General features: G+C 56.5%; 4 protein-coding genes across 4 annotated transcripts; 2 read left to right on the plus strand and 2 right to left on the minus strand.

Annotated features, from left to right (window-relative positions):
* Nucleotides 1–992: 992 nt before the first annotated feature.
* On the plus strand, nucleotides 993–7,503 carry BKA78DRAFT_255633 (uncharacterized protein; the record flags this gene model as incomplete). The annotated part of the gene is made up of 6 exons (XM_066885014.1): nucleotides 993–1,614; nucleotides 1,668–3,867; nucleotides 3,958–4,667; nucleotides 4,728–4,999; nucleotides 5,050–7,179; nucleotides 7,252–7,503. 6 exons carry the CDS (start codon nucleotides 993–995, stop codon nucleotides 7,501–7,503), a joined length of 6,186 nt encoding a protein of 2,061 aa, XP_066741467.1.
* Nucleotides 7,504–8,705: 1,202 nt separating this feature from the next.
* BKA78DRAFT_191465 (uncharacterized protein) lies at nucleotides 8,706–11,199 on the minus strand. Its single transcript, XM_066883587.1, has 3 exons — nucleotides 10,455–11,199; nucleotides 9,278–10,331; nucleotides 8,706–9,190 (listed from the first exon to the last, which is right to left on the minus strand). Exons 1-3 carry the CDS (start codon nucleotides 10,784–10,786, stop codon nucleotides 8,885–8,887), a joined length of 1,692 nt encoding a protein of 563 aa, XP_066741468.1. The 5' UTR covers nucleotides 10,787–11,199; the 3' UTR covers nucleotides 8,706–8,884.
* A 4,478-nt stretch (nucleotides 11,200–15,677) lies between these two features.
* Nucleotides 15,678–18,494, minus strand: BKA78DRAFT_191731 (tRNA-dihydrouridine synthase). The gene is made up of 3 exons (XM_066883589.1): nucleotides 18,099–18,494; nucleotides 17,941–18,022; nucleotides 15,678–17,867 (listed from the first exon to the last, which is right to left on the minus strand). Exons 1-3 carry the CDS (start codon nucleotides 18,316–18,318, stop codon nucleotides 15,872–15,874), a joined length of 2,298 nt encoding a protein of 765 aa, XP_066741469.1. The 5' UTR covers nucleotides 18,319–18,494; the 3' UTR covers nucleotides 15,678–15,871.
* Nucleotides 18,495–18,659: 165 nt separating this feature from the next.
* BKA78DRAFT_322611 (Afadin and alpha-actinin-binding-domain-containing protein) lies at nucleotides 18,660–20,964 on the plus strand. Its single transcript, XM_066889127.1, has 3 exons — nucleotides 18,660–18,878; nucleotides 18,935–20,260; nucleotides 20,450–20,964. The coding sequence occupies exons 1-3, from the start codon at nucleotides 18,699–18,701 to the stop codon at nucleotides 20,816–20,818; spliced, it is 1,875 nt and encodes a 624-aa protein (XP_066741470.1). The 5' UTR covers nucleotides 18,660–18,698; the 3' UTR covers nucleotides 20,819–20,964.
* Nucleotides 20,965–23,430: the final 2,466 nt, after the last annotated feature.

Here is a 23,430-nt window from a genome sequence, read left to right on the forward strand (position 1 = left end):
GATGGCTCCGACAACTGCGAGACGGGACAGTGAGATGGGAATCTAACATCAGTCGAGGCATCCTGCCTACAAAGTCGCCGTTGGTACTTGGGATCAGGTCAGCAAGAGGCTCTCTCACGATCTTCGGACAACTGCAAGAGTCCTCCACCGGGTTGGCATCCTCGTCCTCACAGTCCCACAAGCGGGCTTCCCTCAGAGAACAGTGCACTCTCAGGAGCAGCACGGATAGTGCATGATCACCGGGTGTTGGAAAGCTTGGCCAAGGATTGTTGCAGGGTTGCTTTTCCTTCTTGACACAGAACCATGGTTTCAACATCTAATTCGACACCAAAGAGCTCAGACATGCAATGTTCTCGTCATCTCGAGGACGCATTCTTTGGTTCCCAAAGCACCGATCCAACAAGAGCGGGCCAAGATCGAAGGGGGAGAAATCCCGGATGAAGCATCAGCGAGTGAAACCACGATTCGCGCCCTGCAAGGCTGCATCCTCCCCCTTTGACGTCGCGCGAATCTTCGATCTCGGAATGAGGCCTTTGCAGCCTGCAAATGTGGAAGCATGGCTTCAATGTCGGTAAAGACGTGGTATTTTGGAAGTAAGCTGAGTCGAGTCTACTCAAAGCCACTCGCGGCGAGTAAATGATCTCCAGAAACGGCTCTGCTGGAGAAAGACCGGGTATGGTCCAAACGTAGATCGGCGACTATTCTCGGTTGGTATGCGGCCCCTTTAGGAAAGTCCCCTTCCACAATCACCAAACAACATAAGTCTAACGCATCGTCAAGGTCTTCAATCACATCGCTTTTCATCATCTCAGTCCATGTTGCCCTGGGTACTTGGGATTATCGCCGTGATAATCCAACTTCAAACTTCTACTTCTCTCTCCCCGCCCGGATCACAACATCTTCAAGACAAATCACCCGTCGTCCTTGTTCTGGCTGATCTCTTGAGCTCATCAACTCCTCGACACTCTTAGAACTTACCCAAAATCTGCAAAATGGGCTCCATTGTCGACCTCTTCGCAAAATGTGCCAAGGAGCATGGATCGCTCCCTGCTCTTGACGACTGGACCAAAGGAACATCTTCCCTTCGCCAATACACCTACCACGAGATCGACATCGCATCGAGCAACCTTTGCCAAAGACTGAAGAGCCATGGACTCAAGAGAGGCGACAACATTCCTCTGTTGGCAGCTCGATCACCAGCGATGGTCGTCGCTGTCCTCGCCATTTTGAAGTTGGGGGCTTGCTACGTACCAATTGACCTGAGTTCCTGGGGTCCTGAGCGGATTGAGACCACTCTTGAAATCGTGGGCGCAAAGACCCTTGTCTGCACCGAAGCCTTGGACACTTCGCTCGCGGCATACGATGTGGTGTTTTTCCGGAACGAAGACATGGTGTTCGACGACGATCACGCTTCGTCTGCAGCAGAAGCGCCTTCCCGGGACGACTTGGCGTACATCATTTTCACCTCTGGATCTACAGGCAAACCAAAAGGAGTCATGGTGGCGCATCGCTCCATGGCAAATTACGCGCGAAGCAACGGCCAAGAATCCTCTTTCAACGTCAAGGTCACATCGCGTAGCAGGATCTTGATGCTTTTCTCCATCGCATTCGATGGTAAGTTAAAGAGTAGCAAAGCACTAGAATCATCACTGATGTCATCCTCGTAGGCTGTGCCGGCGTCCTATTCAGCACACTTTGCAATGGAGGCTGTCTTGTCATCGCCAGCCCCGAAACCTTTGCAAGGGCAGCACAGACGTGCACTGAGCTTCCCCTGACACCAAGCATCCTGATGGCTCTGGATCCATCCTCAGGCTATGATTCGGTCGAGTCTGTCCTGCTCGGCGGTGAGAAGCCTTCCGAAGCTCTAGTGAATGCCTGGGCAACCCCGAAACGCAAAGTCTGGAACGCTTATGGCCCTACGGAAGCCACCTGTGTCACCCTGATGGCAGAGCTACAGCCAGGCAGTCCAATTGTATTGGGATATCCAGTCAACAACACTTCCGTCATTCTGCTAGACGAGTCTGGAAACGAGGCAGAAGAAGGAGAGATATGCATTGGTGGCCTCGGACTCGCCGTCGGCTACTTCAATGATCCAGAGCGGACCGAGAAAGCTTTTGTGATTCACAAGGGCGAAAGAACATACAAGAGCGGTGACTTTGGCACGATGACCCCTAATGGAATCACCTTTGCTGGTCGCAAGGATAGCTTGGTAAAGAACCGAGGGTTTTTGGTTAATCTGGAGACCGAAGTCGAGCCAGCTCTGATGAGCGTCAGTGCGGTGACAGCAGCGGCCGCGGTGATGGAAGGGGGACGTCTTCACGCTTTTGTCACTCCGTCCAGTGCCGCTGAAGGATTGAGGGAGACCCTCCTCCAGGAATACTCGAGCTTCCTTGTACCGGACAACATTGTGGCTCTTGATCAACTTCCCATGACAAGCAATGGGAAGATTGACCTGAAAGCACTTCGAAGTCTCGTGCAAGATGAAGTCGAAGATTCCGACGCCAGCAGAGAAGATTTGGATCCTCAGCAAGCGGTTATCGAGGCGTTTAGAATCGCACTTGGTGTCCGTCCATCCGACATTTCCAGCGAAACATCTTTCCGGGACCTTGGAGGCCACTCTCTTGCAGCTGTCCGGATCACAACAACCTTGAGAAAGCATTCTTACTCAATCACGGTTCCCCAGGTCTTTTCTCTGGACTCTGCCGAAGCCATCAGCCAAGCTTTGACCAGAGTCGCAGTCGAGGTTTCGGCCGATCAATCCGACAGTGAAATGGAAGAGCAAGAGCTGTGGCAGCCAGTGGAGAATTACTTTGGAAACAAGCCAACTTCTGTCACCAGAGTCGCACCTATGACTGAAATGCAGCTGAGGATGATACATGGCACCCTCGAGTCGCCCACTGTCAACTACATTCGAGTCAGCGCGACATTTGATCTCCGAAGTGGACAAAACGTAGCATTCGAGCTCAGAAAAACTTGGTTTGCAGCCATCGGTCAGCACGAAATATATCGATCGACATTCCTACTGTCGGAGGGCGCAGGAGTGCAACTCATCCACGAGAGGCCCTCGATGGACTGGACGGAAGACTTCATTATTGACGAGGAGTTTGACGAAGCTTGCCGCAGGATTGACCACTGGGAGGACTGTGATCCGGCAGCTCTGGAACTACCACATATCTCCTCCTTGTCTTCCGTCCAGCTTTTGACATCTCCTGGAAAGCGTACACGGTTGACTTGGACAGTCCACCACAGTCTGACTGACGGATGGTCTATCGCGAGCTTCGTGAACGACTTTGCGCTCACCGCTGGTGGAAATGCCATCCCGCCAAGACCGAGCTTTTCCGCAGTCTCCAAGTCCATCAGGTCTTTGCAGGATTCCCAGTCCGAGGATGCCAGGAAGTACTGGGCGAGCAAGATCGGTCAACTTGATGTCCTACCTCGCCTCACGCTTCCCCAAAGCTCGACGCCAACGTCCAAGAGACAGTCGGAGGAATCGGTCCCCCTCCGCGTCTCGCCATCAGACTTGGATCGAGTCGCCCAGGTCGCCAAAGTCACGCCTGCAGCTATATTCTACAGCGCCTGGGCGGTGGTCCTTTCGAAATATTGCGCTTCCAAGGACATAATCATGGGAGCAGTACTGGCAGGTCGGAATGTTCCTGTCGAGGGGATCGCAGAAGTCTGTGGGCCTTTGCTCAGTACACTTCCCCTCCGCGTGCGTCTGGGCTCGACAAGTTCGAGTTTTGAGCTCTTGCGGGATGTTTTCACATCCCTGTGCGAGATGAGCAATTACCAAACTTCATCCAACGCTCTCATCCAATCAGCCACGGGTACCAAGGCGACCGACTTGTTCGAGACACTGCTCGCTCTGCAGTACGACTTTCCTCAGGCAAGTTGGACGTCTACCGACGTCCCCGCACCATACAACATCAGAGCGACAGAGACCTCTGAGTTGCCTTTGAGCATCCTGATCGAGTCGTCTGATGGCTCTCTCGAAGCGAGATTCATCTACCGCCACGACCGCTTCGAGGCTGCCACCATGGAGCGCATGTCCCACCACTTTGAAAACGTGCTGTTCGCCATGGTCGAAGGCGCCTGGAACCGTGGTCTCGGGGAGGTGTCGAGCTCCATGATGACTCCTGGTGAGACGAGGCTTTTGGTCGACGGCTTCGAAGGGCTTCGGGAGCCATATGCGGGACCTCGCACCCTGACAGCAGCGTTCGCCATGGCCGCCAAACGATTCGGATCTTTGCCCGCACTCGAATCTGGTAGCGTGTCAATCACCTACGAAGAACTCGATCGCCGTAGCAGCATCGTGGCTTTGAGACTCTTGAGCACGGGATCAGAGTCCAAATTCATTGCGGTCCTCGCCGACGGCTCCGTTGGGTGGATTGTGGCGATACTCGCTATCCTGAAGACAGGTTCTGCTTATTTGCCTATTGACCACAAGATTCCGCATGAGCGTCAACGTCTCATGCTGGAGCTGGCTGAGACTGACCTCGTCTTGTACCCCTCAAAAACAACTGTCGGTCAGAAGCTCGAGGGCGTCACTGCTCTCTCAGTCGACGAGATACTCGAGGAGAATGCTCTTGAAGATTTGACTTTGCCCAAGCAGGATGACACTCCAGCTGACGACGACGTCGTCTGTCTCATCTTTACATCTGGAAGCACCGGTATTCCCAAAGGCAAGCCTCTCCCCTCACTTTCAAATGACATGACCTAATATTGCGCAGGTGTCCAACTTCAAAACTCGGGAATACTTTCCTGCCTAGCAAACCCAATCGCCAGGGCCCACACGGTCCCCGGTCAGAGAAACGCCCAAGTCGTCGCCTACGGCTTCGACATTTGCGTCATGGAGATATTTTCAACGCTCCTCTACGGTGGCGTATTTGTGCTCAAGGACGAGAACGACCCGCTCGGTCACCTGCGCATTGCCGACGCAGCATTCATCACGCCCTCGATGCTCGGCACGCTCGACCATACTTCCTACAGTAATTTGCGAGTAGTGAGTAGAACAATCCCAAACGTTACCAAGGCGCAATCTCACCATCTTAGATCACACTCGTCGGCGAAGGCGCGCCCCAAACAATTGTGGACAAGTGGGGCAGAGAGAGATACCTCATCAACGCCTATGGACCAGCTGAGGCCACGCTTTCGGTCAACTACTCGTACTGCAGGGCAGGCGAGCCAATCAATGCCGGGCGCCCGCTCCCACGCATGGCAAGCTACGTCCTGGACCAGGACAACCAGCCCGTCCCGGTCGGCTGCACAGGCGAGATTCTTCTCTCCGGTGTCCAAGTCACGCCAGGCTACCTGAAGCTGCCGGAAAAGACGCGGCAAGTCTTCCTGCCCGACCCCTTCCACCCCGATTTGGGCATGACCATGTATCGGACTGGTGATGTTGGCAGGTGGACGCCCGACATGCAGCTCCAGGTGATTGGGCGGACGGACAACCAGGTCAAGGTGCGCGGCTCCCGGGTCGACATCTTGGACGTCGAGGCCATGGTGCGCAAGGCGTACCCGGCCACCGCGTCCGTGGCCGTGGTGCTCTCGGCCAACAGCCTGGTTGCCTTTGTCACGCCCGTCGACATTGACGTCGGCGCCCTCAGGGCTGCGGTGCAGGCGAATCTGCCGTACTACTGCCAGCCGAACCGCATCGTGCCCATGGACGCCCTGCCCCTGAACCAAAACCACAAGGTGAACCGCAAAGCGCTCGAGGCGCTGGAAGTCGAGCTCGGATCGTCCGACTCGACGCCGCTGGAGTCGCACACGGAGAGGCTCGTGGCCAAGGTGTGGCAGGACACGCTGACAACCCCTGAGCACCGCGTCGGCGAGATTGGCGCTCTCGACAACTTCTTCGACCTCGGCGGGCACTCGCTGCTTCAGATCAAGGTCGCGCAGCAGCTCTCGCAGGCGCTGGCCCGCTCCGTCTCGCTCAAGACCGTCATCCGCCACCTCGTGCTGCGCGACCTGGCCGCCGCTCTGGACGCCGGCTCAATCGAAAATGGAGAAGACCTCTCCGACTCGTCCGTCGTCCCCTTCCTGAGCGCTCCGCGCGTGCACACAAAGCCCGTCATGCCGCTGTCGTACCTCGAGGCCGAGTTCTACGCCACGTACGCGACGGCGCCCGACAGCGGCGCGTTCAACATGCCGTTTGCCTTCCGCTTCCACGGAGTCTTCGACCACGCGCGCTTCGCGCAGGCCTTTCGGCACGTCATGGCCAAGCACGCGGTCCTCCGTTCGCGATACCTCGCCGTGGACGGCACTCCTGCGCGCGTGGTGGGCGATGAGATCGAGGGGCCCGAAGTGTTGGATTGCGGTGCTGCTTTGGCTGACGATGTCGATGCCTTGATACAGGCCGAGATCAACACGCCGTTTGATCTTGCCGTCGACCAGCCCGTACGCGTCAAGGTGCTCGTTGAGAATGCCGCGGCGACCGTCGTTGTCATCACCATGTCGCACGTAGTCGGAGATGCGACGGCGCTCGCCGTGCTCCTGGACCAGTTGACCAGCTCCTACGCTTCGCCCTCGCCCCTTTCCCCTGCTGCCGACGTCTCCTCAACTGCGCCAGACGACAACAACAACATTGGCGACGACGACGACGACCCCTACGCAACCTGGACGGCCTGGACCGCCACGCTGCCTCCTCCCTCGGCACCGCTCTCCTCCTTCTGGCGCCAGCACCTCGCCTCGACGACGCCAAACCTCCTGACAACCTTCACGTCCAAACAGCCCTCCCACCACGGCTCCCACCGCCGCATCTCCATCCCCCCGCGCCTGCACCTCGCCCTCAAGCGCACCGCCGCCGCCGCACGCGTCCCACCCCACAGCATCGCGCTGGCCGCGGTAGCGCTCACCCTCGCCACGCTGACCTCCCTCCCCGCTGCCGCCGACATCGTCCTCGGCGCGCCGTACGCGAACCGCAGCGAGCCGGGCACGGGCGACGTCGTCGGGCTGCTGCTCGACCGCGTGGCGATCAGGATTCCGCTTGCGGAAGCCCGCGGAGAGGAAGGCGCGAACAGCGTCGCGGAGCTCCTGGCGGCTGTCGCCGCGTCGACGCAGGCGTCGCTGACGCATTTTTGCCCGCTGAGGGACGTGGCGCGCGCTGTTGGTGGTGTGGACGATGAGAAGCAGCTCTTTGACTGCATGGTCACGTACCACACGGCGCACGAGACGAGCACGCGGGTGCCGCGCTTTGCGTTGCCCTCGACCCCCTCGTCCTCCTCCTCCAACAAAAGTCAAGCCGACCACATCCAGGTCGAAGCAGAACAAACGCAGACCGTGATCCTCCCCGCGCACGCGCAGGGCGCCAAGTACCCGCTCATGTTCGAGTTCACCGAGTCGCCGTGCGGCGGGCGGCTGGCGCTGGATCTCGAGTACGACGCGGCCATGTTTGGCGCAGGAGATGTAGAGAGGCTGGCCGAGTTGGTTGTGAGGGCGTTGGAGGGGGTTGTGGTTGGTAGTGGGAAGGTGAAGGAGGAGGAGGGGGGACGAGCGTTGCGGAGGTGAGGGCGAGGTTGGCGGAATTTTGGGGGAGGAGTGGAGGTCACAAGCAACAGGGGGTGGAGGGGATGGAGATGGACATGGAGGGCGAGATTGAGGTTGAGGCGCCACCGGTTGTTGTGGCGGTTGCGGCGTAGACTTTCTTCGTGTTGTCACATGTCGGTTTTGTAGTTTGCTGCTTGTCTTTTTTCGTTTCGTTCATTTCGCAGGCAATATCATGACTGTTGTTCATTGCGCACTGTAGCAGCATCAGCTTGGTTGAACGTCGAACCATGTATTCTGAAAGAGATGGAGAGATGGAAACGAAAGGAGGAGGAGGATACCGAGCGAGATAGAGGCAGTGAACGACAAAACATTTGATCTTATAACCACCCGCGCCCGCCAATTCCATCCCGTCCCGTCCCGTACCAGTCCCACGGCGCCATGTTCACTCATACTGTACCCGCACTCCTGTGATACCGGAACCTGACATTACCGTTGACGCGAGAAAATTGCTCGTAAAGTCAGACATCATCAAAGACGTGAGTGAGCAAGTGAGCAAATTGTCAATCAAAGGCAAGAAAAGAAAGCAATGACAAAGTCTTCAAACTCGATATCTTCGAACTGGAAACGGTTGTTTTGGTTGAAACAAAATAAAGCAGAATCCCACTCCACGCTATGCAGCAAGGTCTTCGAAGCAATTTTTGATTTGGTGAATGGGTGCGTCATCGTTGCGAGGAGCCACCATGTCGGGCAACTTTTCTTTCTCCTTTTTTGGTCTCTCATGTTGTCGCCGCGGGGCCCCTCGTCTCAGCGTATCAGTTGTTTGTTGGTATGCGTCCAGGCAGCCCACCATCATCTCCACGTCAGCGTGGAGAGTGCAAGGTGGTGGAACATGTCTGGTGGTGGGGGAATCTGCAGAAGGACAGAAAGAATTGGTGGGGAATCAAGGAAAATTAGAGAAACCCATTTTCGAAAAAGAACAACGCGATATCACGCCGCAAAACACTTTGCTTTCCTCTCCATCGCCATCGTGATCTCGGAAAAGTAGGTGCGAAACACGGAGGAAAAAACGAAACCCAATCAAAAAAGCAGAAATCCAATCCCAGAGAGACAAGGGGGTGTGTCTATTGTGTACAAAAGAACTTGGGTGCACATCTCGTGAGTAGAAGGGTCGAGTAGGTGGAGAGATCCGAGCCGTCCGTCTATGCCGATTTTTTAGAAGAACGCCGTTGCGGGAAAGCCGGAAAAGACGTGAAAGAGGAGAAGTCCGTAATGCGCGTCGTGTATAGGCGACAGCGAAGCGAGTTGGAGCGCCACGTGACCAGTGCTTTTTCAATTACGATGAACGTGGGACGTTCCCACTGGTGGCGCGGCCCTTGGATTGCTGCTAGCGCGTGCAACGCCCTCAAAACATTCCATCGCCCATGCCCGCGAGACCCGCGCCGGCGACATTGACGTTCATGCCTTGCATCCCTTGCAGACCGGCGAGGTTCATGGCATTGATCTTCAACTCGGGGTTGCAGGGCGGCGAGTGTGCGCGGTGGTACTTGAGGCCGTTGAGGTTCTTGTAACGCTTGCCGCACGTCTCGCAGCGGTATGGCTTCTCCTTCTCCATGCCGACGGTGCCAGGATACGGCACGGAGGTCTCCGGATCGACAATCGAGAAAGTGCCATCGGCGTTTTCTTTGAGTTGTTGGTTTTGGTGTCCGTGCTGCACGAGAATTGGTCAGCGCTCAAGCACACGCATATGCAGCGGAGATCCACCCATATTTTTCTGTGTCATGCAAACTAGACTCACCTGCTTGTGGTACTTGAGACCGTTCTGGTTCTTGTAGGCCTTTTCGCAACCAATGACGGGGCACTTGAATGGCTTGTTCTCCTCTGGCGGAAAGAGGCCGCCGCCCATGGCGAGGAGGCGTTGGGCGTGCAGCTTTGCAATCTCGCTGTCGGGGCCCAGCTTGCCCTGTCGCAGGGCAAACTGCAACTGCTGTGGCGTCAGACCTCCACCCTGCTTGCTGAACAACCGCTTGGCCGGCTGGTCGATCGTGCCGTCGAGCCCGTCGAAGCCGCCACCGAAGCCCATGCCGCCAAGGTCCATGTTGCCCTGCATCATGGATCCACCCATGGGCATGGGTAGACCTCCGAAAAAGTTGCCGAGGTCCTGCTCAAATTCGCCAGGGGTTCCAGGGACCGACGAGTCTGGCGTCGTGTTCCTGTTGGCACCGCCCAGAGTTGGGGTGTTGACGGACGAGACGGTAGGGTTGTTTTGGAGGGGGAAGTTGGGATGGCTGGTATTTGGCGTGGTGGGCGTCGACGTTCTGAAGCCCGAGTTCTGGACAGCATTGGCGAGGTTGATGTTGAGCTGCGGCGTCCGGTCGTTGTTCTGGCCGAATTGTTGTTGCGAGTTGAATTGGTGCTGCGACCCTCCCAGCGGTGTTTGCGGGTCATCCATCTCCATGTCCTCCAGCGTGTCCATGTCCTGTGCGGACGACAGCTGACTTTGCTTGTAGCCATTGTTGAGGGTCGAGTTGAAGCCTTGGTTTTGGAACTGCTGCGGGCGGTACGTCTGCTGCATCGATTGCGAGTTGTCCGTCTGCTGGGGATTTATGCTGGCCGAGGTCGGGCCACGGCCATTGTTGAAGCCCTGACCAGAGATGGAAGACCGTTGCACGGCCGGGGGATTCGCGTGGCATTCTTCAAAATGTTGGAGAAGCTCGTGCAACGAGTCGAGGGTCAAGCCACAGCAATTAAAGTCCTTCATGAAATTGGCTTCCATCTTAGGGAGGTACGACGACGAATGGAAAGATGGCGATCTTCCAAAGGTGTATGGGGACGTGCCCGCCATAATGACACTGAAAATAGTTAGTGGCCGTAGGGAACGGAAAAATGACGTCGGTGATGAAGAATTGGGTTGAAAGTGGCGGGCGACAGGCATGATGCCTCGAGTCAGCAAGAATGAATACGGGTAGACTTACTCGTCTCTGATCCAGCTACCGACCGAGACACCTCCCCAGCTCATGCCATTCAGCAGACTTCCCGCGGTTGTGCTTTCTCGCCTGGGCCGGTCCTTGAAGGAGATGGGCTTCGCGCCCATGCCGTAGTAGGAGCCGACATGACTCGTCGAGTCTCGCCTTCCGCCAATGCTCAGCCGGGCTTCGTTGCCGCTGCGCGGTGCCGAAGTCGGTGTGGCGATTGGCTGAGCGGCTGCGCCCTGTAGTGCAGCGCTGAGGGTCGAGGTCTGGTTTCGCGGGCTCGAGGAGCTCTGTCGGGAGAGGACAATGTCGACCGGGGCGCCCGGAGCGGCCATTTCAGCGTCTGGGGGCGAGGCAGGAAAGAGGGGAAAAGTGCAGTCGCCGGCGTCGTCAAAGAGAAGGTCGGAGTCGAGGTCCTCGAGGTCGGTCGGGCCGTGGAAATGGTGGCCCTGGGGTGGCTGTTTATGCCAGGAGAAGAGGAGATCCTTCTCCTTGCGCTGACGGCCAAACTGAGGCGAGGTGGTGAATGAGGTGGGAGTAGTGACGGGAGTAGGCTCAAGAGTACTCTCGCGGTCGCGGTCGAGAGAAGGGTTGGGGGAGTTTGTGAGAGGCGGAGGAGTCTGTGACGAAGCCACTTTCGAAGGCGGGCGCGAGGTTTATGTCAATGAGTGAGTGGGATCGGCTCGAGTCAGCGAGCAAGTGGGCCGGATCGGTCCAAGCTGGTGGGAACGCGGGCGGGCTGCAGGTGGGCTCGTTGGAAGAGCAGAAGCGAGTCGGCGGTGGGGACGAATTGCACGCGTGGTGATGGTGTTGTTGTTGTGGTTGGGGGCAGAGGAAAAAAGGGCAGGAAGAGAGGAGAGGAGCGAGTGATGAGTTGGGGCGGCGGATGCGTTGTTCTGAGGATTGGGAGTATAGTAGCAGGGAGGGACGGGAGGCAGCCGATGATGAGTCGTCTAGCGCGCCGGATAATGTATGATGGATGTCGACTCACACGTCGCAGACGGAGACGAGCCAATCGGTTTTTGGACGAGTGGTGAGATGGTGTAGAGTGCTAGCGGGAGGATACAGAGATGTCGGCGTCATGTCTGGCGGCGAGGGAGGGCTGCATTAAAGCAACCCAAACGGCGCGCAGTGCGGCAAGCCGTAAGCGCTCTCCCGCCCATGACAGGCCAATCCTGGGAGCCCTTTCGGCCCTACAGAGCCGTCGAGCGCGTGTGGCAGGCTTCATGCCTTGAGAGATCTGTGTCTTGTTGTGCCTCTACACAAACCCTTTCCAATTCTTCTAGAAGGCCGCCGACGCCCCGCTGCGCCGCGTGCTGCCCGGTGATATGTGGGGTGTCAAAATGCCCACTCACTTGCAGAGCAGGTCGAGGGTCTGTACATGATGCTCAATTATTACTACAAACTGTGGTGGTCAACTGCGGTACAAGGAACGGGCTTCCCGCGACTGAGGAACGCCCTCGCTTCGCCCGTTGGCCATGAGGTCACCGGCCTGCAAGTCACTGACTCTGCTGGTTCCAGCCTAATGTCCATCAACAGCACCACGACTCGCACTTTTGATCCATCAGCGTCATCGCTCGACGACATCAATTTGGCGAAATTCGTCAATTGAGTAGAGACCATTGTCGTCGACGTTGGCCTCTGCATTCCTTCTGCTGCTGCACTAACGCACAGATGGACCCTGAGGTAGGGCAGCTTTGGCTTTTTCTCGGAGAAGCCCTGCCGGTTGCCAGCACGCGGTCCGCGTCGACGCGAGCCAAGGTAAATTCATCCGACGACAACGCCTCTGTTCGGGAGCCGCACCTATTATGCTCCAATCCTCGAGACGATGCAAATGCTTATAGTCGTCCAAGAAATTCAATTGCTGTTTACTTAGGTTGACGGGAACTGCTCAAGCTGTCGTCGTGGCCCGCGCTTCCATGTCCGTCCTTGGGAAAGCCACTCGGCGTCAGGCACATGCGGACTTCTCTCCAGAAGCCAAAACCACCACACTTTCCGTGCTTTCCATACGCAATGCAATCTCGTCTGCGCGTCTCTAATTCCGTTGCATTTCCCCGCGCCTCTTCTGCTGTCTTCAGCTTGTCAGGGAGCTCCCTCTGGCACCGCCACCCCTTGAATACTCTGGACTTCACCGACCTCGACCTAGCTCTTCAACAACCGGTCATGGTCCTGCTCAACATGATCTACCGGCGCACTTGACGCCATGACGTCCGTCAGTGACGCACCCAATCAATGACCAGCCCTGCACACCGCCGGGCCCTTGAGGCTCCAACGAAACAAACACACAGAGCTCTGGGCAACCGAGGCACCTCACGACGACTCTTGTTGTGTGTGCGGGGGAAAATTTTCTGCCAGCTCCATCATCAATTGACAGGACCCTTTCCTCATGAAGCAGTTGCTCCAGCCGTGGCGCTCCTCAACGCAAGCTGGTCACCCACATCTGAAACCCGCCTTCATGCACAAACACAGCCTCGAGAGGGGCTGCCCTGCTCCCGGTCAGCCTTCGAAACGCCCAGGGCACCTCTGCCCGTTTGGAAACCAGAACAGGCCCTCCGCCGCGTCCAGCTGTGCGTACGTGCGTTGCGAGATGCATTATTGCGAATATTATTGATCACTGGTGGTTGGCGGTTGCGCCCAGGAACCACCACATCCCACGCCCATTTCAAGGCAAGACGTCCGTGTGTTCGTCTTTTGACGTGCGAATAGTCCAATTGGGTTGACGTCCGCCAACGGCTGCCGCAAGCGCCGCCGGCCGCCGCCGTTCCGAGCCTCCAGAGGCTAGACTGGAACCGTACGTCGTGTCCGTAATTATCCCAGACTCCACGCGGTGCTGCCGTCATAAGGTTGTGGATGCTGCTGCTGCTCAAAAAAATTATATGGACGCCACCACCCTGTGTCTTTCTTGTCGTGAAAGGCGGTGGACGAGTCGCATGCACCACGACTGTACCTTTCCAGCTCGATCCCAGCGACATTGTAGCACGTGTCTTCCAACAGGTCTACCTGCGTGTACCATCCATGATCGGTGCCTTGGCCGCCTCCGCCATCATCGTCGTAGGTCGCCACTGGACCTGGTGCCTGAGGCGTGCCTGACGGGCTGACCGCCATACATGATCGTGGTGGCGGGGGGGCAACGGCAGTCTCTCGGTACTTGGAGAAGTCGAGTCTCAGACCGTCTCATCAAGTCAATTCGACTCATGATGAATCAGAAAGACCGCTGACACGACGCCAAAAAGAGCCCAGAAACCATTCGCACCAAGCAACGCGCGGTTGGTTTCGTGACAGCTGCAAGAGAAGGCGCCTTGCCCGAGGCAGTAACTTTAGCGTAGGTGGCTCTCGGCTTATCCGAGGTTGATCAGTCCCGTCCCACATCAACACCACGCGTGCACGCCTCCACGCACTTCCACCTGCCCCATCGTCGCCACCGCCCACTAGCACCACCCTCTACCCACGGATTGACCTGGGATTGGCAATGAATTGGGCCAAGCTCCCAAGCTTACACGCGCGGATGGCCACGCAAGCGCGAACGGCGGGGAGAACCACTGTCCAACAGGACCCTGAATGTCCATCGCTTGGGTCACCGCTGCGCCTCGTCCAGGTCGCTGCTGCCCGTGGGCTCTCACGAGACCCTTTTTTGCACAACCCACCAACCAGTCACTCCGCAATTGGATCCCCATAGGAATATCCTCTTGGTCCGGCTGACTGAGGGACTTGGGGTCTCTACTACTACTCCGTGCGTGCGGTGGCCACCATGACCAAACATGTTTGGAAATCCGCTGCCGCTGCTCGCCCATATTGAGTAATCACCTCACCCACACAAGTCCAGCCCACAATAGTACATACCAGCGGTCCATCCCATGCCCGCCATCCCACCGCACATCCCATGATCCCACAGAAGCGCCCTGTCTGTGCAGACTGTGCGGTGCTTGCGTGACCAGCAGTCCACCTACCGTCCGTGTTCATCCGTTTCGACCTTCGACTTTTCGCCTCTCGCGCCGCGTCTCTCCACAGCGCGAGGAGCAACAACGGGAAAAGCAAAACCAGTGGTCCCCCATTGATATGCGTGGTCCCTGGGCCCCACCCACATTCTTCTGCGTACGTGTGTACGTGCTTAACGACAGCCGCTGCCGCGCTCGCTCTCGCGGAGGAGCAGAGCTCTGTCACATCTCTGCTGGTCGTGGGCCGAGGAGTTTGACCGTCGTCACTGAGGTCATGAGGTACCTATTGTACCTCTCTGCCTATGTACCTACCTTACGACGCTAGACTTGGAGATCGAGCCAGCCAGCCCGGAGAGGCATGCCGATGCCGATGCCGATGCCGATGCCAATGTCTTTGCCTTACTATGCCAATAAAGCCATTGCGTTCAGTAGAGTGAACTGCCTTGATGCCTTACCTACCAGCTGCGGTGCGGTGCGGCCCCCCGCTAACCCAGGCAAGACAGACCAACGAGACGGGCGACTCACGTCCCTGAAGAAAGCGAGTGAGCGAGCGAGCGGTCAGAGCGCATCGAGGCCCCAAATATTCTTCAGGCCAACCAACCCAAAGCAAGCCAGTGCAGAGGTAGGTACCTGGCGCCTGGGTAACAGGGTAGCTAGTACTAGGGGGAGCTAGGTGGCAGGGCTCCCGGAACCTTGCCGTTCCGTTCAATATTATTATTACCTACCATTCCCATCTCTGCTACTCCGAGTGGACGGAATGGTAATGATGGGGTCAATTTGCAATGTCTCGGATGCGGTTGGTAGTGGGAATGGGGAATCTTTTTTTTTTTTTTTTTTTTGGTTCAAATGATCGAAATGCCAGTGTCCTCTACTTTTCAAGTGTCTAAAAGCAAATGTCTCGTTTTTTTTTTGGATGCGAGCGAGAGAGAGCTTGCCTGGCTTGTGTTTGCCGCCGCGCTTGCTTCGTCTAGCCAGGTACGCACGCACACGCGCGCTTGCAAACGCCCCCCTTGTCTGCCGTAGCCGCTGGGGCCCCCGTCGCGTCGTCCCAAGCTGCCTGCACACCCGCCGCTAGGTGGATTCGAGAAGGTCGGCATCGTACCGACGGCGGCGGATGGTGCCGGCCGGGGGCTGTCTCAGTAGTCGACGGGAAGGCGTTCTAGAAGCAACAAGAGCAAAAGAGAGAAGAAACTCGCATGCAAGAAATGGTGGGAAACAAGATGTGGATGCTGCTCCATGTCCAACCCCCCCTGAGAATTTTTGAGCCTCTCATCAGCCACCCAGCCAGCCCCTCGAGCCTCCAGATGTAACCAAACAACCCCTTGCTGTTAGAGAGAGGGACCTTGCCGCCACGTGCCCCGCAACGCAATCATGCATGCAACGCATCGATGTCCTTTTGAAGCCCTCGGGCCCCCCCTTCGTTCTGCCGCCTTAGTGGAACCAACCCCCTCACTCGCTCGCTCACCTTAGGGCACCATCGACGCCTTAACCCTCGGCCTCAATCTCGTACGCATTGCTCTTGTGCTTGGGGACGAATCTGAACGTGTCGGGGGCCTTGCCGAGGAACATTTCGCTAATCTTGATCCAATCCTTGTAATTGTCCGAGGCGAGCAGCGTCTCGAGGTCGTCGCGGCCGCGAAAGGCGGGCGCGCGGTCGTTGATGGCGGGCGGCAGACGCTCCAGCAGGCCGATGGGCGTGTAGCGGCAGCTGAAGCTGAGCCACTCGAGCAGGAAGCGGCGCGTCGTGCCCACGCCAATCTCGTCGGATCCCCAAGTCTCGAGCCCGTTCTTGACAAAGGTTTCGATGTAGCGGAGGCGCTCCGACGCCGACTTGTCCAGGTACTGCCCGCTGCTGATCTCCTCGAAGATCCACGGCTTGATGAGGGCCCCGCGCGCCACCATGACCGAGTCGACCTTGTCCTCGTCGATGGCGCGGTAGTAGTCGTGGTGCGAGTAGCAGTCGCCGTTGCCGACAAAGTAGACACGGCCGCCGTTGGGGACATGACGTTCGTCCAGGTCCACCGACGTGTCAATCAGCTTGCTCTGCTCAGCGTTGAGCCGCTTGATCAGGGCCGCCGTCTCGGAAATGTATCCCCAGTCGGCGGACCGAGTGTAGCGCTGCTGGCGGCTACGGCCGTGAAGCGTGATGGCAGCGACACCACAGCTCCCCTGGCCGGAGACGCGCGCCTCCTGTCCACCCAGCACCAGCCGGTTGACCAGCTTCTGTGCGGTGGGGTCATTATCTTTGACGCCCATGCGAATCTTGACCGTGATAGGGATTGAGTCGGAAACGGCGTTCATGCCGCGGAGGATCTTTTCCAGCTTGCCAGGCGCGTCCAGCAGCGCTGATCCTGCGCCCTGGCGATACACGAGGTCGATGGGACATCCACAGTTGAGGTCAATGGCTCGCAGGTTGGGGCACAATTGGGTAAGGATCTCCGTCGTCTTGAGGGCGATCCAAGGCTTGTTCCCCGCAATCTGCGCGCCGAATTTGAGGTCCCGCGAGTTGTCGTAGCCTCTAACGTGCCAATTGCGTCGTTCGAAGCGCGGCGGTGTTGCTTCTGACTCGTGGGCCTTGACGAGCGCCCACTCACTCTTCTCGCCTTGGATCAGAGGCAGTCCCATGGCCATCTCCGACCATGTCACCTGCGCCCCGAGCTGCACGCAGAGCCGCCGGAACGGGAGGTTGCCCTGTGTCGTCAGAGGCGCAAGCACTGGTGTTTCCGGCCCATAGTAGATCCGGCGCTTCTCTGATGCGAGCAAAGGAGCTTCCCTGTATGCAGCTCTGTTGTCGAGCTTGGCTTCGCTCATCTCAGTGTCGGCCTGAGCCGCCTCTGCGGGGACGTCCTTTTTGGGCTTCCCCTCCCCATCTAACTTGGCGAGGTACTCGAGGTAGACGTCAGACTTGGGGAACTTGGCCTTCTTGCGGTTGAGGTTGTGCTTGTCTTCGGTAGACACGACGTTGACGTGACCAATGTCGTCCCTATCACCCTTCTTGGTCGCCTCGGCTGCCGCTTTGCGCTCCGCGTCTTCGATCAGCACCAGCTCCTTTCGCCCATCCTCGTGCGTCTTCTCTTCCGAGTGCGTGCTTGCGAATCGACACTTCCAACCGGCGTTGCACCAACCTCGAAGCTCCCAGATTGGGCACTTTTTGAACGTGCCAAGGTCTTCGCGTTTGCCCTCCTTGAGATACTTGCGCAGGTCGTGCTCGAATTTGCACTTGTTGCCAAATTTGCACGGTGCCGCTGCAAACTCGTTGCAAAAGGCAATGGATGAGCAGAGTTGAATCGCGTCCCGGTGCGTTCCATATTCCCGGGCCTTGTTCTGGCCACGCTCTTTCTTCTTGTTGCCTTTCTTGCCGGCCTGCTGCTGCGTGCCGTCATTCGCATCGGCATGCTTGGATGCCTCTGCGGCATCGTCATCCGGCTCGTCTCTCGATACGAGCCGGGCTTGCCTCAATTGCTTTGGATCTACAAGATACCTGCCAGCCAACGTGTCAGGCGCTTTCGAATGACAGGTAAACAAAACACCACTACGCCGCCATCACCACTTACTCGGGCTTGATCGGCGCTACGCCTTTTTGTCTCTCTCGTCGAGGCTCATCATCAACCTTAATGTCTGCAGATGTCTCACAATCTGGGGCACCGTTAGCTTCCGACTTGGTCGATGCGCATATCCAACTTCGATCCCGAGCCCACTCCCTGTCGCTTACCTGCGTCCAGTCGACGTCGCTTTGATGGAGACGTCGCTGAGTCGCCGTTGGCCCCTGGTGAGGATGCATCGGGAAGGCCGTGTCGCTCTACCTTCTCGGCCTTGTTTGCGGCCAATTCTGATGACGCCGCGGCCGGCGCGAGCTCTGGACCGTTGAGGGCGTTTGGCTGGGCATCTGCCCCAGCCGCCGTCTGCGGTTGAGGTGTCTGTTCGTCAGACATTTTTTTGGTTGAAGAGGTCGGCTTGATGCAATTGAGGCGCGGGTAGCAGTGGTGGAGGTGCTGATGGAAGGATATTGGACGTGACTGGTCGAGCCACGCGACGATGATTTGAAAAAGAATTCAACCGAGCATTCAAATGGCCAAACTCTCACCAAAAGTGAAAAGGATAGTGTTCAACTTTGCAAGCTTCATGAAGCTCTGTGAGAAAATCTGATGCTCGGTCACGTGCAGCGCGGAAGCCAGCGCTGCGCTAGCGCGCCGGCCACGACTTTTAATTCTCCGACCCTAGCAACGCTTGTTTACAGTACAGCGCATTTTGGACAAAGCTCCACTGACCATCTTCGCGGTACCGCCTCTGACCCTCACGAGCCTCGGACAAAATGGACCCTCACAGCCTGAGGGGTGCCTCGACCTACCTCAACAATCTTTTGCTCGCGCGAGGCCTGCTGCGCAATGGCAAGCCCATCGAGTTTGCGCACCCGTCCAAGGGTGAGGGCGGAAAGGAAGCAACCATGGCCCAGATCATCAACCTGGTCCACGATTTGATTCTGAGACGAGATGTGAGCGCGAGCCAGGCACTTTTCTTTTTCTATGCAGACTAACATCATGTCTACAGCGCGAGCAGGAACAGCGTGAATCCATGATGCAAACGCTCCGCGATGTCCGCACCGAAAACCAGCGCGCCAACACGGCCTTGGAACGCCTACAGACCGGGAACGACGACCTCAAACGTCAGCTTTCGCTTGCGCAGTCCTCCGAACGCTCCGGGAAAAATGCAGTCCGCGCTGCTGAACGGTCAGAACGATCATTGAAGGAAGAGATGGCGCGCTTGAAGACCACGGTCCAGCAAGTCCGCGCATCGTGTGCAAACGACATCCGGAAGCGCGATACCCAAATCCAGCGCCTCAAGTCTCACCTCATGGCACAACAACGCGGGAACAAAACCGGGCTGGTCGGAGCGAGCATCACCATCACACCCGGGCAGACCGGAGCCAACAACGCCAGCCGCGAAGAGGAGTCGGGCAATCTTGATGACCCAGAGTACAGCTTGAAGCAGGAGACAACAGAGTTCTTGACACAGCTGAGCCAAAGCTTGAGCGACGAGAATGATAATCTCATTGGTCTGGTCCGGAGCTCGCTTGCTACACTCAGAGAGCTACAGGGCATGCCGGAACCCGGCGAGCACAACCACGAGGCCGAGGCACACGGTGAGGGTGAGGATCCAGAGACTGGATTGATGCACGCTTTACCAACATCATATGATGCGCTTGCAACGGGCATGGACCATGTGCTGGATCATTTGCGCGGTCTGCTCACCAACCCAAACTTTGTCCCCATCCACGAAGTGGAGTCGAGAGAAGAAGAAATTATCAGATTGCGGGAAGGCTGGGAGAAGATGGAGCACAGGTGGCGTGAAGCAGTCAATATGATGCAAGGATGGAGAAGGCGCATGATGGATAGTGGAGACACCATTACTCTGGACGAGCTGCAGCTCGGCCTTGGGTCAGGAGAGGGCCTGGCGCCTGTGGCAGAAGAAGATGAGGAAGACGAGGAGATGGAGAGCGAGGGTGAGTATGCTGAGGAGGACGATGAAATTGACGAACCACCAATTCCCTCTCCTGGGAAACCGACTCCAGAGACCACAGACCTCTTTGACATTAAGCTGCAACCGACCTCTCACGCCCTTCACGAATCCGACGGCAACAAGAAGTCACCGCGTAAAGTCATCTTCGCTCCTTCGAACAACAACACGCCGCATCCTCAAAACTCCGACGAAAACGCATCCGACGTCGACATGATCTCTCAGCCTCCCTCCAAGCCGTCATCTACCAACCAGAAGACCGTCTCGGCAAGCCGACTACCTACATCGACAGGTTCTTACCCTTCTTCTACACTCCGCAGCAAACCATCTATTATCGGACAGTCCGGTATCCCACGCAGTGTATGCAATTCTCCTTTACTTTCTAAACAACAAACCAGTCACACCCCGCCATACGACCCTGGCCCGAGAAGAGCTTCTACCTCTTCCAATGGGTCAAACCAAATCAAGCTCCTCTACGACAACCTTTCTTTTCTATAGTCAACATCAAGCAGAATCGCCGAAACTGACAGTCACCATTTCACCAAACAGACTCGCAAGAAGCGCAAATCAAGCGAAATGCCACCATCCGACGAAGACGAAAACGACGACGACTTGTCCTCGCCTTCGAAACTCACTGTACAAGAGAAACTTGCAATCGCCGCACGAGAAGCTGAAGAGGCTGCCTCGGCTGCTGCCGCAGTCGCTGCCGCCAAGTCGGCAGAGGAAGAAGCTGCCAAGACCAAAGTCCAGAAGAACGACAGCACCGGCACAGGTAACAACAGCAGCGCTGGCTCCGCATCAGCAGCCATCGGCTCGAAGAAGACACCAAAAAAGACTGGCATGAAGGGTCGCGCACGGAGACGCAAGAGCACGCTCAGCCCTGAAGAGTTGGAGGCCCTGATGGGCCTTAATGATTGATGACATTGGGGTTTGTTTTATGGGTCTGTTGAATTTCTGCGTTGCCATCACCTGGCTGGGTTCGAGCGAGATTGGTTGCGGAGTTGGTTACTACTGGCGGTCTGGCTTCTGGCTACGGCTGGATGGATGATTTTTTTTTTTTTTTTGGTATCGGTTGGGATCGGGATTGGGATTGGGGTTGGCTTGGGCCGGCCTGGTGGCAGCTAATATGTACATTTTTGGTGCTGTGGGGCTCTGCTACATGTGCGGTCTTTTTGGTTTCTCATTTCGTCGTCAAGATGGCTCGGTGTTGCTGGGGCGTGAATGGAGCGGATGCTGGGTTCCAGCGTCGGACTTCCGTGATGCTGATGTCCCTTTTGACCTAGTGAGTGATCTATCACCGGAGATGACTTTTGTCAGCGATGAGAAACAGATTCACAAGAAAAAGGACAGAAGACAGTGAAAGGTGTGTTGGCGACACGTTCCAAGCCCAGGCGAATGCAGAGAGGGAGCTCCAACCTGCATGGTTGAGCGGCCGGAGGGTTAGAGATCTTTTTATACCGCAACTGAATCTATCCCCGGGTGCGCTCGACCGCACAGGTGAGGTGCCAGCTGACTTGCTGACTACGCTGTTGCCTATGTGGGCATGTGTCATAGGCCTGGAGTGGCCCTGCACTGTGTACACTGCTACCTACGGTGCGTGGATGGCATGTGAGCAGCTCACAGGATCGCGCGCTCCGAGAATCGCTTGTCTGGACGGGTATAAAAAACAAGCAACCTTGCCCTCCAAGAGAGAGGACAAGTTGAAGTCGACTCTCTACTTCACATACGTTTTAGAGCACAGTGAAGGACGACGTACTCACTGTGCTAGAGGCATCGGTCTTAACATCACTCTTCTTGGTCTTTGCGTCCCTTTGCTTGGACTGCGCAACACCTTTTGTCCGGACACGCAGATCCCAAGCTTCGGGAAAGAAGTCGCGGGTGCGGTGGTACTCCACAACATTGGCGGATTATGATGGCAGATGGCTCCCGCGATGCGACAATGCTGGAGACGAGATGTGTGGAAGTACTGGAATTCTGCGTGAAGTAGGAACGAGTAAAAGAGGACTCTCCAGTAATGCCTCTCTGAAGCGAAATTTGCCACAACCAGAAGCAGAAACAGAAGTCCGCCGATCAGCGTTCTTGATTATTCTAGCGCAGGAGGGGAGCCAGCACTGAAGGATGTATGGTAAGAAGGAGATGGAGTTGAGAGGGAGAGGGTTTCTCTCGTGGTGACTAGAGCGCGCACTCGGCGCATATTGGCGGTAGTATCGCATTGGCACGTGTAGGATATCACCTGCCACTCGCGCTTTCCTTCCAAGCTTTCTCTTGCATATAAAAGGAGCCTCTGCCAGTGTTTTTCTTTCGACGCTGTGTTGCTCCTGTTGAGGCGCTGCTGAAGCATCGACCTTGATAGAGCACTGCGGCAAATGGTCTGCGATGAGGCACGCGTTTACTTTTGTTTCCTCTCTGTCGCTGTTCAATTCAATAGCTGCGAGGGAGAAATGTTTCCACATTCCAAATATTGGGATTTGTCTTGCAGGTCTCCTCATCATCATCCTTTAACACTGACAACCAGCGCTGTGTGCTGATGGCGTGCAACGGTGCTTCTCATATCGCGGGTGCGTTCTCAAGAAGAGAGCAAACGAGAGCGAGCAAAAAAGGAACAAGGAAAGCCAGGCAGGGAGTGTTTGGTTCTGAACATCCCAACAGCGCCTCTAGTCCGACGTCTTGTCGAAAGCTGGTTTTATGGTCTTTCCCGCCGCGCCGGCTTGGTTCCTGCGAAAGCTTAGGTATCCTGATTCTTAAATACTGAACAGAGTACCTTCTACTGGGCCACGTGAGGTCAAAGCCCGATCACATACCACATGCGTCAGTTGTGCCACGCTTTCTACCCACGTGCCTGGCCCCTTTCCCCTGAGCTGAGCTCAAGATTTGACGTATTTAAGCACAGCCTTTCTCTTCTCCTTCGCGATCGGTAGGCTCTGAGCTACTCCTGCGTTACAATACACAAAAAGACTCAGCCTATTGCGGGATGTTGGTGCGTGGAAAAGCAGGTCCTTGAGTTGCGGGTGTTGACTGTTCCTCGAACAATTTAGTGTGACACTTTGAACATTCTCCGAGATAATCTCTCAATGACGCGTCTCTTCAAAGCATTTGAAAGACGCTTTCCAGCAACACTGCAAAGCGAATGCATCACAGTCTCGGAGTTCGACCTGGTTTATATGCGTACGTCCTATCCATCACAAGAGACGTGGTGGAGGTATGAGTGAGGCAAGAAAGGAGCATTCGACTGCTCCCTGGCTTGGAGTCGGTATTTCTTATTGCGGCCTATCCTATGTGCCTCCTACCTCCCTTCACATCGCAGGAGCCTGCAAAAAAAGAGAGCAACCAAGGGCTCGCAAAAAATCACTCCCACCTCAGTTTCCTCGTTCCTAAGGTCTCCGCACATAACGCGTCCAGTGGTCCAGTTGTTCAACAAGTTTTTCTGCTTCTCTTCGCCACGCCGGCTTGGTTTCAGCCAGTCCAGAGGTGTCCTGCAGGCTACTCAAATACTGAACAGAGTGCCTTTACGCTTTGCTGTATGCAGTCGA

Source organism: Phyllosticta capitalensis (genome assembly GCF_038381095.1).
Source record: "Phyllosticta capitalensis strain CBS 128856 chromosome Unknown BKA78scaffold_9, whole genome shotgun sequence".
Classification (NCBI taxonomy): Eukaryota; Fungi; Ascomycota; class Dothideomycetes; order Botryosphaeriales; family Phyllostictaceae; genus Phyllosticta; species Phyllosticta capitalensis.